This window comes from Antennarius striatus, chromosome 7, assembly GCF_040054535.1.
Source record: "Antennarius striatus isolate MH-2024 chromosome 7, ASM4005453v1, whole genome shotgun sequence".
Lineage (NCBI taxonomy): Eukaryota > Metazoa > Chordata > Actinopteri > Lophiiformes > Antennariidae > Antennarius > Antennarius striatus.
This window is the reverse complement of record NC_090782.1, coordinates 5,610,455-5,625,274: the sequence shown is the minus strand read 5'-3', so window position 1 is coordinate 5,625,274 and position 14,820 is coordinate 5,610,455. Positions and strand designations below refer to the sequence as shown.

At 43.6% G+C, this 14,820-nt stretch overlaps 1 protein-coding gene across 7 annotated transcripts in view; it reads right to left on the bottom strand.

The window, feature by feature from the left end:
* The window catches only part of fryl (furry homolog, like), a 56,138-nt gene that overhangs the window by 2,923 nt on the left and 38,395 nt on the right, over window positions 1-14,820 (bottom strand). For 6 of the 7 annotated variants that reach the window (XM_068319716.1, XM_068319717.1, XM_068319722.1 and 3 more), the window contains 16 exons: window positions 14,148-14,743; window positions 13,658-13,926; window positions 13,432-13,572; window positions 11,704-11,904; window positions 11,427-11,588; window positions 10,763-10,837; window positions 10,433-10,609; window positions 9,586-9,786; window positions 8,026-8,217; window positions 5,835-6,253; window positions 3,866-4,073; window positions 3,588-3,737; window positions 3,331-3,429; window positions 2,549-2,617; window positions 1,083-1,100; window positions 226-336 (listed from right to left, as the gene is read on the bottom strand). In XM_068319716.1, the coding sequence (XP_068175817.1) occupies window positions 226-336; window positions 1,083-1,100; window positions 2,549-2,617; window positions 3,331-3,429; window positions 3,588-3,737; window positions 3,866-4,073; window positions 5,835-6,253; window positions 8,026-8,217; window positions 9,586-9,786; window positions 10,433-10,609; window positions 10,763-10,837; window positions 11,427-11,588; window positions 11,704-11,904; window positions 13,432-13,572; window positions 13,658-13,926; window positions 14,148-14,743 (3,088 nt within the window). The remainder of the gene's footprint in view (window positions 1-225; window positions 337-1,082; window positions 1,101-2,548; window positions 2,618-3,330; window positions 3,430-3,587; window positions 3,738-3,865; window positions 4,074-5,834; window positions 6,254-8,025; window positions 8,218-9,585; window positions 9,787-10,432; window positions 10,610-10,762; window positions 10,838-11,426; window positions 11,589-11,703; window positions 11,905-13,431; window positions 13,573-13,657; window positions 13,927-14,147; window positions 14,744-14,820) is intronic. The other variant, XM_068319723.1, reaches the window with a different exon arrangement.

The window sequence follows — 14,820 nt, the reverse complement described above, 5'->3', positions numbered from 1 at the left end:
GTCAATAACCTGTGGAAACCAGTGCTCTGGCAGCGTGATGTAATATAATGCCATTTGTCTGTTCTTCACTCGCTGACAGAGGAGATAAGATGCTCGCCGCCCGGTGCCTTTCTGAACATCAACTCCAAATAAAACCACATGTTTTCTGGTTTCAGCGTACACCACATATCTAAAAACAAATGCATCCGTGCAAATCGGTCTTATTTGAAGCAGCGAAAGGCTCACCTCTGCCTCTCTCTTGATGGTATCCACCCTGTTGATGAGCTTACAGTAGGCCTGGAAGAGCAGCAGCAGCTGAAAGTGCAACTTATAGAGCCTGCGACACAACTCCAGCTCCTACAGAGACACAAACATTCACAGCGTCACATGTCAGCGTCAGCCTGCAGGCTGCGCCGACATGACTCTGATTATCGTATGATTAGATGAATGACTATGCTGGGTTAGAACATGGGAGTTGATGAAATGGGTTAAACATGGCCGAGAGCAAAGTGTCGTCCGGTGGGGCCAAAGCGGCGTCTACTACGGGTAGAATTAGTTTTTGTGATCTCAATTAGAGAAGGACCCTGGTGATGTTACCTACGGGTCGGTGACCTAAACGGTCGTCTACCAGTGACCCAGAGAAGCCAACAATCACTCAAAGACCCTACGTGAGCAAAAACGCGGAGAGAGAAAAATGTAATTTAAACAGATAAGGGGAGGAACAACACATGCAAAATGAAAATATTATCCTGACAATAATAAAGCCTCCAACCACCCTTTACTAAAAACACCCCCCCCCCCAGGGGCATCATTGTGCAGTACAAAGCGGTTAAGACACTGATTACCCACGATGGATGCAGCAACAGAAAAAAACAAACATCAATTGCGATAAAGGATAAGAGTAAATTAAGGGTGGGAGGATGGGAGGCTTGAGGTGGGTTACATGGCCGATCAAGGCAGAGAGAGAAGATGGTGGGCGAAGGGGTGGGGGGGTAGAGAGCAGTCTGAGGCTGTAAAAATGCAGGTTATGCCCAAGAGATGAGAATCAGTGCTTTATCCTGATGTCATGATTATTGACAGTCTAGAATATGAGAACCACTTACTGCTAGATTTTCCATTTGCTAAGCAAGAAGGTGAGCAGGTCACACGCAACAAACAAAACAAAACAAGGAGAAAAAAGACCAAGAATTAGTGAGCAGCAGAGACACAGTGACCTGACAGTCAAGGAGCGGCGGCGGCGGCGGCTCGTCGTCGAGGGATCCACTAAGTCACTGCTGAGGTCACAGAAACCTTTTGTTCAGCACAGCGGGACCAGACAGGAAAGATGTGGTGGAAGAAGAGGAGGAGGAATGAGAGAGGACAGAAGTTTGAACCTAAGACGGCCTTTATGAGTGGGAAACAGAGGGAGGCTGTGTGCCGGTTGGACCTCAACAGCTCTGCGACATGGAGAGAACTGGCTTGTCTTATTTCCTACTCTTGTTCTCTGAACTGGTTATATTAAAAAATAAAAGCTTTATTAAAATATTTTAAAATGTCACAAATCTTTAGCAGATTTATGAGGCAAACCGACGACAACATCGTCCCTTCAAGTTAAACGGAAATCACAAATTTTAATTGTCAGAAAAAAACTTTTTGTTTTACTTCCTGGTTTATGTGACTCTCTCGATTTCAAAATGGATTACAAACGGGTCGTATCGTCTTCCTCTGAGCGGCTGACTGACCGCAGGCTGAGGCAACACAAAGTCGACACGACCCATGTTGTAGCAGACAGGATGTGTTAGCGACAAAGAATGAGGACCAAAGCAGCACTTGAACTGACAAAAGTCACGTCTGGATGAATATTTACATCCTGTTTATTATTATACCATTTCTCACACAGACCTTTATTTCAAGTGCTTTATGGGGTTAAACCTTTTATGCAGAGAAAACAGTGTCGTGGCTGAATGATTAATGCTCAGGCTCTCCACATCACTTCCTGCTCCAATCCCACTCTGGCTTCACTCTCATCAGGAGCTAGAAGTCAATCCAGCCATCATTCAGATATTTCCTGATGTTACGTGAATAGAAGAACACTGACAGGAACACTATTTTACATATAGTTAGTGGACGGGTTAGAAACTGAACTTCAAATGTAAACCTGAAGCTTGGATTCATTTTATTTTCCTTTGGAATGAGATGCGTTTTATCTCCTGAGCTCGTGTGCTATTTTCAACGTACTCTGTCGAGTATTATCACAATAAAACCCAACGAGGATTCTTTTTTCTTTCTTTTAGATCACGGAGCGTTGCCTTGTTCTTTAGAACTTCAATTTCCATCATTTCATAATGCTACAAAATTAAAAACAGGCCAACTGCACAATCAGAACAACAAAATACCAAACAGGAATTTTTATTTCCTCGACTGTGATTTTTTTAAAGGAGAGCGTTGGTGATATCCATGCTGTAGCACACAAAAAAATGAATTAATTGAAGTTGGACGTTAGGTAGACCGGGTTAAAAAAAATCATTTAGATGAAGTGTTCCAACATTTTGCCGACTGGATTCAGTCGTGTAGATTTCAGGAGACCTACCTGTGAGTGACTGTTTGGTCGCTGGCTGCTGTCTTTGTCCCCAAAAGTCTTCCTGCAGTTCTCCAGCCACTGCAGGGCGGCAGACAAGAGGAAACAACAAGCCTTATGAGAGGGAGATCGGTCACAGATGATAAGAGCTTTTCTTTTCCCCTCTCTCTCTTGGATGTCTGAGTTTGTGATTACAATAAAGGTTGGCTAGAGAGGAGATTTAATAAGTTTGTTGTACTTAACGAATTAAAGAAGGCCTGCTCCAGAGTATGGGATAGCATCTGGGCCTCCAGGGACCGTTGCCGTCTCATTCAATTAGCGCCTCTCCATCCCAGACCCTCCGCAATCTCATCTCTTCTCTTCATTCCCCTCCCCCTTCCCTCCCAACCCCACACAGCAGCATCTGCCTGGCCCCTTCTAACCGATTTAGGAACGCCACGGGTTATTTTTATCCCCTCGGCAGAGGAAGTCGCTGGTGATGCAGACAGTGGCAGCTAGATCTACTCATAACCGAACCTGATGAGACAGGCTGGGGTTTATCGCACACAAAATCAGTCATTTGTCTCCATGCTCTCCTGGCCAGCTATGGTGCGATGAATATGAACAAGGAAACACACATTTCCTAGGACTCTGTCTCTCGAGATGAAACACACATACACACACACACACTGACAGAGCAACTTAGAGCGCATCCAGTCTTAACATTCAGTTTGTGGTTACTGGTCCTTGGGAAAAAGATTTAAAGACAAGGGGAGAGTACATTCTGTGAGTGTGAAGGGTGTGTGTGGACTTACCAGCTCTGCTGCTTCTCTCTTGGAGGTGTACGTGTCCAGGTGTTCCTGCAGCTCCAGCACACTGAACTTCAGAGTCTCCAACAGTCCACAAGAGACCAGCTACAACAAAAAGACGGCACATTACCGATACTAACCCACAACTCAAAAAAATATCCATGGGTATTATGGGATACGCTCTGTTTGCAAGGTAGACTTTACTTTACATCCAATGATCGTATTTCAGCTCAATCAGTGAAATGACGGTGAAGGAGCCTCACCGTCTCTGCATCCAGCAGCACAGTGGGGCACTGCGAGCGACATGTCATGACCTCCAGGGAGCTGAGGAACTGATTACCCATTCGTTGGAGTCTTTCTCCAAGAAAGCGAACAGATGCATGTGTAATGGAACCAAATTTCCTCTGAATGCTCTGCGGTGAACAAGGATGCGGGATTAAAAAACGATTTAAAAACTCTACAAGATTATAAACCCAGCAGATCAAGTGCGACCCTACCGACTAGACGTGCAAAATAATCCAAAAACATCGCAGGCAGTTACCTGAAATAGTCTTGAGAACACGTGGAACGTGTACACAGCGGAGGAACCATCTGTATCTGACAACATCTGGTTGACATGGCAACGCCAGGCATCTTCCTCATTGTCATAGGCGACTGGCTGGAATGCTGCCAGGATAGCAGAGAGGAAGGGCGAAGGGGGCGGAGAAGCCTGGATCTCTGGGAAGCAGTCTGCGTCACCTTCATCTTGACTGAAAAAAACAAAACAAAACACGGGGGCCAATAAGCTACAATCGGACATGTTCAACAACCCCCCCCCCCCAGGTCTTTACTGAAGGATGTGAAATGTAAACACAGACACGCTTGTCCCCGGTCGCTGCAAATAAACACTGAATCTCCCTTTACTGCAGGTTCTGCTGCAGTATCCCCACAGCGTTGATCCACTGCAGCATTCTCGCATAATAACAACATATGAGCTGTAAGCATTTTAGCATCATGTACACATCTCTTTCACTCTCTCCCACTCACGGATACTTACAGGCCTGTAGGACCAAACAGCCTGAAGAAGCAGACAGAATATAAGTACCTAAAGCCTGCGCTACCGAGCGCTGTAGCCGACACGGTCTCTGTCCTCATCCTCACCTCAGCTAGCGCTTCGACTCTATCTCCCCCTCGCTCTCTCCCCACGTCTGCAGCTCGCTTGAGCTGTATCTGCTAACGGTACTAGCGCTGTGCGCTCCCATCCCACACAGGACTGCAGAGAGCTCTGTATGAGCTGGGCATCTACACACACATACACACACACTTCTGCTTTAACAGAGCCAGCTCCTGCCTCACAGTAGTAGGACATCACCCAGTTTAAATCTGGCTTTCACCCACTCACAGAAATCTTCCCATGTAGAAAAGCACTAAACTGGTTAGCGGCCGACTGTTTCCAGACAATTACACAAAGTACACCCCGCTCACACACTCTCCTATCAATCATGTGCGGATTAGTAAAGTGTGGTGTTTGCGAGTACGTGGCCAATGGAGAGACTGTGTGTGTGTGTGTGTGTGTGTTGTCTTTCCAAACTGGTGTAGTTTAAAACCCTGAATTTCAAACCCGTCCTCCAGCCAGAATTGGCCCACCTTGAATATTAGCCTGTGGACTGGAGCCAGCCCTCCTGCACAGGTCCGGCCCACACCACAGACACGCCAAGAAGATTACTCATCACACCATGTTACACATTTGTCTTCATAGGCAGCCACACTCAAGGTATTGATTGACTTTTCTGTCAAGAAGGATCTTTTAAAAGCTTGCAATTTCAAACAGAAGTGATAGAATAGATCTACACATTAATATAGTAGTAAACTACTTGGTATGTAAAGACAGGGTGTAAAAATGGTGTCATGTGGGTGTGTCGTAATCTCATCCTCTTTCGGTAGATACACACATTAATGACAGTGAGAGAACCTTCCAGATCTGCATGTACTGCATGTTATTACAGCCTATTACAGCCAGAGTCTATGAAAAGTTGTGTTCAGTTCAGATACCTTTTTTTTTTTTGTCTCCGAATTAACCAAGTAAATGGAAAGCACATTTGTGGTGCTCTAATGCAACATTCAAAGGGTGAAAACATTCACACAAGCAGATTATTTTAGTCATGTTTCATCCACAAAGATGTTAAACTGAAGATTCCATGTAGTCAAACAAGAAACTTGAAGATGTTTGAACGACAGAACTTGATGAATACATCTTCCTGCTGCTAAGTTAAATATAAGATCAAATACTAAATAAGTGGAAGACTGATTGTTCTTCCCATAAATATTCTATTTACCATACACAGAACATGTTAAAAATAAATTCACTGTTGCTGTGGTTCCCATGTGTGTTTGAAAACATGCAAATGAAGATAGGGTATCGACTGAAAGTGGGTTTTTAATAGATAAAACACATGAGTGAAAATCATGACATGCATTTTTTAAATGTTCTCTTTCAACCCCTCTGGGAGCAGAGGTCTGGATCCATTTACCTGGACATGCCAGAGAAGTCTGCCTCCTCCTCCTCACAACGCTCGTCCAGCTCCTTCAGGGCCTGCGTCACGTCTTCCTCCCACACAGAACCACAGGTACTGTCTGGGTCCGGCTCCGGCTTCATCTCTGGTGGCAGCGACAGGGGCAGGACTGTTTGGGGTTCCTCTTCACAGAGGGACCCTGGTGGAGTGTCTATGGCCAGGGGGGGAGGGGGGGCAGGCTCCAGGTCTTCCTGAGGGTCCTGGGTCTCCTGAGTCTCCTGGGAATCCTGAGGTTCCTGAGCATCCTGAGAGTCCTGTGTGTCCGGAAGGTCACACAGCTCCTGTGGGTCAGAGGGGAGTGGGGGGGCGCTACAGAAGCCTGTGTCCTCACTGACACTGCTGCTCAGCTCGTCCGCCGCCGTCATGCTTACAGCATCCTGTGACACAAACCAGAGGGGGCGCTTAGGTGCAAAGTGGCGGACGACACCACACAGAAATGCTTCAGACATCAAAATTCTTTTGTCCAGCATTTAGATGGCCTGGTTGTCATGACAACAGAGACACTTGACATCAACATGTGAACACAAATGTAGTGATGAACAGCTTCTACAAGCTGGTGCTATAGCCCGTACTTAAGAACATGATATTAGCTAGAATGGTCCATGAGGGACTTAGTCAGCTCTTTTTCCAAAGGGCCCCCGGTCTCTCATCAGGCTTACATCTCTCATGAGAAATTTAAAAAAAGGAAAATTGATTAATGGAAGAAATTATCAACATATCTTTGAAATGTAATTTTCCAAAAACCAACCTTATTACTGAAATACCAGCTTTGTGGTGAAATGACCGCGTGTACGAGTCAACATGAAAGCAGATTAATGAGATGCAACGTATACCAGTATGAACAGATTTATGGTCTGCACTTCATTACTAATAATGTCATAAATAACAATGGTGTGAGTGACAAAACAATTCAACAGCCGTAATCAGCAGCAGACAAACCCTATTTGAGGCTACCTCTACATTTATATTTAATTACATTAGCACAGAATCCAGCCACTGCGTCTGACTTCTCCAACGTAATGCACATGCGTGAAGATGACATGTTAGAGAATGTTACGTTAGAGAATGGCTTCTCATTAATGACAATTGCTTTATTTTTACCGTGTTTTTCTTATTTAAAAGCGTAATGCATTGGAAACGCTAAGTATGGCAGGCAGCCAGTCCATCACAGAGACAGCCGTTATATTACAGAAAGCTTTTAGACGTGAACGCCGCCGTCCTGTAGGGAATGAGTAAGAGTATTGATGGTTTTATCTTGGGCTCATTACACTAAGAGCTGGTACTGTGATGGGGGAGATGTCCTTGGGTTGATATTGAGACCACCGTCTAGATCAGAGTTCTTTGTAACTTCTAAGGGATTCTGTGTACGCACACTGAGGTTTTCCAATGAATATCTATGAGATAAGACTATTAATATCTGCCTCTGGTCGAGGGTAAAAGATTGGGTCATTTTAGGATAATTCAGTCAAATTCTTCCTCTGCATGAACAAATTCAAACAATCACACTGTCAGATAGTCACCAGTGTTAGTACAAGTGATAAATGTCAGTAGCAATAGAAAGTAAAGCTTTGACAGCCTTCTGAGGGGGGTTACATTAATTACAGCACCTCGGGATTTCACTTCATTGTTGTTTTCAAGATAAAACACCACTTGTAATTGTCATATACTCACACATGCTTCTGCCGGAGATAAAGGAGCTGGTGTCCATTTCACAAGTTTTTAATGGAGGGTTTAGGTCAGTTGCTTTGTTATTGGAGATGAGCAGTAACAGCTAACCTGAGGTGAGCTTTTGCTTTTAATCTCTGCCCAAATCAGACAAGGAAGCAAGCCCAAACAATACCAGCAAGAACTAGCACATGGCTAAAAACTACATATTTTGTTGAAAAAAAGCAAGAGCCTTCAGCACCCACACCCAGAGAAAAGCAACAAGGCAAGCAGTGGTAAACAGAGTCAGAAGCAGCAGACGACTTCACCCGCCAGGTTACAGAATCAACACTTTGACCCAATTCAAAACTGGAAGCAGCTGAAAGTTGGTCTCAATGGAAGACAAGAATAAGAGAAAACAAAGATAGACGTTGTACAAAAAGAAGAAGGCAAGCTAGAAAGCCCCCGAGCACCACAGTTTATTACTGCTCCCAACTGATCGCACCTCAGGCAGCTGGCTGCTGGCGCTGTCTGAGTGGACCATCTCCAAAATGGGGCTATCCAGTCGAGGAAGGGAGGGAACTGAGGGGAGGACAGTCGGCTCCTCAGTGAGGGCGCTGCCGGGTGACTCTTGAGACTGCTGCAAAGAGTCCACATGGTTGGAGGCTGTATCGTCGGTAGCAGAGTCACTGTTGAGCTGGAGAGGAAATGAATGAGGGCTGGTTAAGTTTCTGCATCGAGACACAGCATGAAGACAATACAGGATGTCTTATTGTTATATGGACTAATTGAAGTTCATAAAATCCCTGAATCATGATCCAGTTTTCATGTTACCTCTGTATCATGTTATTAATAAACCCGGTCTCTCAGGTAAAATATCAGACTTGAAGTAAAGATCATGGTGGAAGATGAATTTCACAACTGAAACCAAAAAACATGGAGATAACTGGGAGTGCAGTCGCAGTTCGAGTCCTCAGAAATGCATTTATTACTTTGCTTTCTGGGGTAGGGCTGCTCAGTGCATACTGTAACATGTGTTTACACCTTCTTTTCTTTATCAGAGCACACCTTCCTCTGACTCACTTATTTCTTTGTTTGTCTCCCATCTTGGTTCTGTGTTTAGTGTCCAGGCTCTTGGGACATACAGGTATCTCACTCCTAACCACACTATAAAGATAAGTTTAGAATCAAAGGGAGACTTTCTTCATAAAACCTTGTTATCTTGAAGAATTACTGCAACACCAAAATCATTTTTTATCACTAATTCTTTAAAACCATCTGTGGGTTTAAGAGGTTATGACAGTACTATTTGTGCATCTTATCACTTCCAATCAAGAAATTAGAAAATTACATGACGTGTTTTTGTATAGAGCAAAGTATGTTTAATCTTTTTAGTTGTCATCTGAATTGGCACTTCAAAATTTATTTTGAACTTTGTCATGCCAAAACTAATAACATTAATTATATTGTGCACTTAATTATTTGAAATCATTGCATAAGCTCAAATCTACTGGAGGCAAAAGCTCATTCTCTCACCGTGCACTATGAAGATCGTGAACAGAGGAGAAAGAAAGAAGGCATCCCCATTAGAGGTAAAGCGTTTACACAGCATTATTAGCGGCTTGCAAAATAAATTAAGGCAAAAAGATTAATAGAAGCAGCATCACTTTTAAAAAAGCTAAGAACATACTCTTAATAGTAGAGCTTTCCATTCAATCATAAAAATCTAAATCCATTTCTAACTTATCCAAATGGAGTTCCTCAGAACAGAACCCATTTATTATAATTTAACTAAAATTGATGGTACTACTACTCACCAGGGGGGAAAAAAATTGCAAAAATGACTTGAGTTAAAGCACTAATCTAAAAAACAGAGGTTGAGGGATTGAGCTGAGGTTTAAGGGAGTCTACCACCAGCAAAGAAGCAAGCATCTAGCCCCTGTCCACACTGGTAGCAAGTCCAGCTCAGCACGTGCACACACACACACGCACACCATGCCAGCGGGCTGTGTGAGGGGCATGGTGGGGTTGATTTGGTGGGGGCACAGATTAGAGTGAGACTTACAAGGCCAGAGTGGGTGAGAATCTGGCTAGCGCTCAGTACCTCCTCCTCAGATGATTCATCTGTGTCCTCGTGGTTGGTGAGATTGAGGCTTGGCGTGCTGCCTGCGTACTGACACTCCTGCAAAGACGGCGTGTCCCCTTTGTCCATGCTCTCCAGTGAGCGCCGACGCACGCCCCAGTTGAAGTTGTCCATACTCTCCCCCTGCAGGATGACCAAGACAACAACATTGAGAAACACAACATCCGGGTTAAGGAGGATTTTACAAAACATGAAAACAAAACTCAAGACAAACACATACGCTCACATTAATCCATGAATGCATGAGTGAGATGATATTGCAACCTCAAAATCTAAAAATGTAAAAAGGACCACAAACACGGAAGCCAAAATGTGACATTCAAGAGCACAACAGGCTTTCATTGGTGATAACACACACAGACACCAAGGCACTGAAGGGAAATCTCGAGAACACTCTAGCCCACAGACTTACCTGTAACTCCTTGTGGCAAAAGAGAAGAGAAGGAATGCAGATGTTAGTAGATTTAAGACAGTTAAACACAAATGTATTTATGACGGCAGTGAAGACAAACAAGATGAAATATTGACCAGACATCAACGTTGTTAATCTGGTGAAACACAACCACGTACAGGATGGTACAAAAGTAGTGACTGAACAATGCAAGAGACAGAACTGTGCAGCTGTAGTTGCATCCAGATCCTCGTGCTCCAAAACTGAAAGACGATTATGCCAACAGGTGTACTGTCTATACTGAAAACAATTGAACACAAACAAACATTTATGTACAGGTATAGTCATGTCTGTGTGCGTGTGTGTTTCATCTCTCACCTCGGCATCCTCCAACTCCACATCTAAGAAGTCAAAATCTTTAAAGACTCCAAACTGCTGCTCACTGCCTGCATCTTCTCCTTGCACATCCTCTTCCCTGACCACCTCTTCCACTGTGGGTATGAGACTCGTCTGCTGGTCTCCAGAGTCCAGATCCTCATTGGACGAGAATACCACCTGCACGTAAAGAAGATGTTAGTTCAGACAGTAAAGTATAATCGTTCTAAGTCCATACAGAAACAATGAAACACAATTTAACAAAATTTAAAAAAATCTTGAAATGACAATAGAGAAACATCAGCTGTAGCATTAACAGGAGAAGAGTCTTACTGATGGGTTCTTTGGAATGCCAGACTCTGGTCCACATAGAGACAGGACGTTCATCAGCCTCTCTCTGGTTCTCCTCTGTAATAAGAACACAGACAATTATGTTTTACGGTCTCTGCTACACATGACACTGTGCTTTTTGTCACCAGGTCCAGGAGGACAAGGGAGTTGAAGAATAAAGGTGAACAAATACATTTGCAACTGCCAACGACCACGTGTACAACATTATATTCTTCATCGATGCAAAAAGCAAAAGGTTTAATTTAATTTATGAATCAAAATTAATCTGCTTATGAATAGGCGGCTTACGAGAAAAATATGTTTGATATTCTGTCACAATCCTTCCTCTGAGACAGTTGAGTTGCTTTAAATGTAACCTGTTAAGCTGGTTGTTTTGGGTACTTTAGGGTCGTATCAGATCAAAACATTGCTATCATGGATCAATGTGTGTTCAACAACATCATTTTGATGTGGCTTCTTCTGCAAAGGCCAACATTTTATTGTCAAGAACCAACTGCAAATATTGACATAAAGTAAGAGGTAAAATGAGTATTTTTTCAGAAGATTCTGTTAAAATTTGAGGCATTGTTAATAGAAACCAGGCAACGTCTAGCTGGTTAAAGGTGTCGCATAACATTTGATGTCATATGTAAATGTGAACAGGTACCTGAGAGAGTTGAGGTCTCTTCCAGCTCACTGGCACCAGACCATTTGAGTTGGAGCCAGATGATGTGGATGACGTACTCCGAGTTACAGCGATCACCTGAGGCTTTCCATTCCGACCTGCCGCCGTACGTTGGTCACCATATTTATGCCCTATGATTGGGGTCTACAAAATGCAATTATACCAATAAGTAATACAATGCAAACAGACTATGGCCTGAAAAAGTAAGAACAATGACATAAGTGACATACTGAAGAAAACCTGGAGTGGGGGTACTAACCTCCGATATGTCAAAATGGAAATCCAGCGTTTTTCCAGGCAGTTCCTTTGAGGAGTTGTTGAATATGCGCGTAAAGGCAATTTCTGGAGAGCCGCATGATTCTGTGCTGTAAGACCGATGGACATCATCTGGAACAACAAGGCTGGCTGAGCGAGACACCACCAACTTCAAAATGTTTTGGGCCTCCTTCCAGTGCGGGCTCTGTCATAAACATAGGAATACAAGCCTTTCATTGTTAGATGACCAACTTTGTGGGTGTTTCTGGAGACGGCATGAATATGAATGGACATATTTTGCCCAAGAATGCCAAATCATCCATTATCTAGAGCAGCTATAGACTCAATGTCTGAGGCCACTTTTATTTTGTTCTGCTCAACCAATATATGGCCTTTCATTACCGTATAGAACTTTAAAATGCTCCCAAACAAATGCATCTCAGTTCACACCAGTGCACATGGTTACGATAAATGCACAAACATAATGCCTTTGACAAAAGGCAGCACTTGGAACAGGCCAGTACAGATTTGGCCCAAGGCAATACTGTTATAACAGCTGTTGGATGTAGTTGTGACTGACATGTGTCTTGTGGACCGGGTCAGATCTAGTGAAAGAAATACAACAATGAGCTAAAGTTGTGTTCAAAATAATAACAGTGCCACATCACTAGCAAGATAAGTTGCTGCTTATGTTAGAATTTCAACTTCTACACTGCAAGTAAGTTTCTACAAAGTTACATAAAGGTATAGAAAACCAAGAGACCCCACAGGAATGAGGTGCATGCTGCTGATTCTTTGAAACTGAGTCATTTACTGAAAGGGGTGTGTTCAAAAGAAAAAAATCGCAGTGCTGAGTTGATTATGTGGAAAACATAGATGCTAAAGAGGTGACCCTTATTCAAGATCAAGATCACGTCAACTGGCCTAAGAAAATGGTGCAATATTTTGTGCCTCAGCACACAGTGAAGACTGAAGCATGGTGGTGTAAGCATCATGATCCATGGCGATGTTTCTCATCCTATGGCGTTGGTCTTATTCATGTCATACCAGGGATCGTGGATCAGTTTCAGTACATCAGAATAATGGAAGTAGTCATGTTGCCGTATGCTGAAGAGGAAAAGCCCTTGGAATGTGTGTTTCAACAAGATAATGACACTACACACAACGACGACCGAGCAAAATCATAGTTCAAGACAAACAAAATTCAAGTAATGGAGTGGCCAACCAATCCCCGGACCTTAATCCCTCAGAAACCCCGTGGGCTGACATAAAAAATGTTGTTCATGAGGCAAAACCAAGAAATGCAGAGGAATTGTAGAATATAGTACAAAGGTCCTGGACTGGAACAACTGCTGACCAGTGCCAGAATTTTGTTGACTCCATGCATCACAAATGTGAAGCAGTTATCAGAAACTGTAACTATGCAATTTCATATTAGTTCATGATTAAACTAATGTTAAACTGTTCAGTATTTATGCTCATACAGTCTACCATTAATCTAACAAAGAATTAGGCCTGTGACTGCTTATTTTGTCACGATATAAAAACAGAACAAACCCCCACTCGTTTCTTTTGAAAAATCACACTCTGTATGTATGAATGTACAACAATATGTTAATGCATCAAGTCATGGAGTACACAAGGAAAAATAATAGTATTAACAATTAAAAACAACTTCCACAGCACTGGTGCAATTTGATCACCTCGACACAGGGGGTGCGATGAGACTGACCTGAACATATTTGCCAATGATCTTCATGATCTCCAAGTTGAACTGCTTGACAGGGGCAGCTGATAGTTCAATATGACTCAGCAAGCTATAGATGATTTGCAACAAGGACTGCTGCATGCTGGGAAGGCCCTTCTCCAACAACTGAGAAAGACAGAGTTGGACACATTCGAGGTTTAACGTCATCACATGTAACAATCGCAATAATTTTGAGCTTCAGCTCACATACCTCAGCCAAATAAGTCACCAGATTCAAGGTTATGTCAGCAAAGGCATCATGGAGATAGCGACAGACCACGTTGATCCAGTTAGTACAGTCGCGCGAATAGTTGTGTGTGCTGTACAGGCTCATCATGTGGGCCAGGTTGGAGAGTGTGGCTGACTTCTCATCCGCACACAACTTAGCAATCTTATCAGCCGTCTCCTTACAGAAAGGAGTGGGGCTGTCAAAATGCTGGATGAGATGTGGTAGGAGGCACAGGATATTCAGAGGAAAACCTGAAGACAATTCCCAAGAACAACAGAACATTTCACAGAATTAGCAATTTGTTGATGCTAATTGCAGTTAAACGCAATAAATGAGAACAAAAGGCATTTGAACTTTCTGTTTTTCAGATTTCGGCGTTAAATCAATTGACAAATTTCAGATATGTTTGAAATTCAACAGTAAGAAAATCCAAGAAACCAACTTTAGATACATTCTGAGTTTCCTTGTTTACCTGCCACTTGCGAAGGGTCTATTAGGGTATGTCTGGAAACACTGATGAGCTTGCTAAGCAGGTGGATGGTGAGCTCCTGAGTGGAAGCAGAGGTGAAGCCTTTCAGGAAGAGCTGCAGCAGGCCAGGGAAGCTGTACCACTTGAGCTTGGCCTGGACCTTCTCCAGACGCTCTCTGCTGTCAGCTCGATCCAGAGGCAGTTGGCCCAACAGCTTGTTCAGTAGCCGGAGGGCAAGCAGATACTCAAACTCGTAGTCCGACTCGAGCAGCGACGCAGCAATCCAGAACACAGTCGCCATCAGATTTGATGGGTCCACAGGGGGCATGGTGTCCCCTCCTGGACAGCCTCCGCCACCAAGGGATGATAAGCTCCGAGTGCGTGCCAGGTTTCCATGGCTACCACCGAGTCTGTCAGCTACATCGAGGGTGTTGCTCCTGCGTCTGTCAGCTTTTCGTTCACTCATCAGACTAGCACGAAGAGAGTTGCTGCGATTGTGGACGTAATTGAACAAACCACCACTGCTCAGGTTCAGCTGCCCAGTGCTTTTCCTATTGGCAGAAAACTTGGGCCCCAAGAGGTGATCCCGTGTAGGGGTTCTGTAAATAAGACATGCAATCATTCTAAACATGCAGCACATGTCAGGTAGTATGCGTCTAAAAGTAAGGTCAAGAAA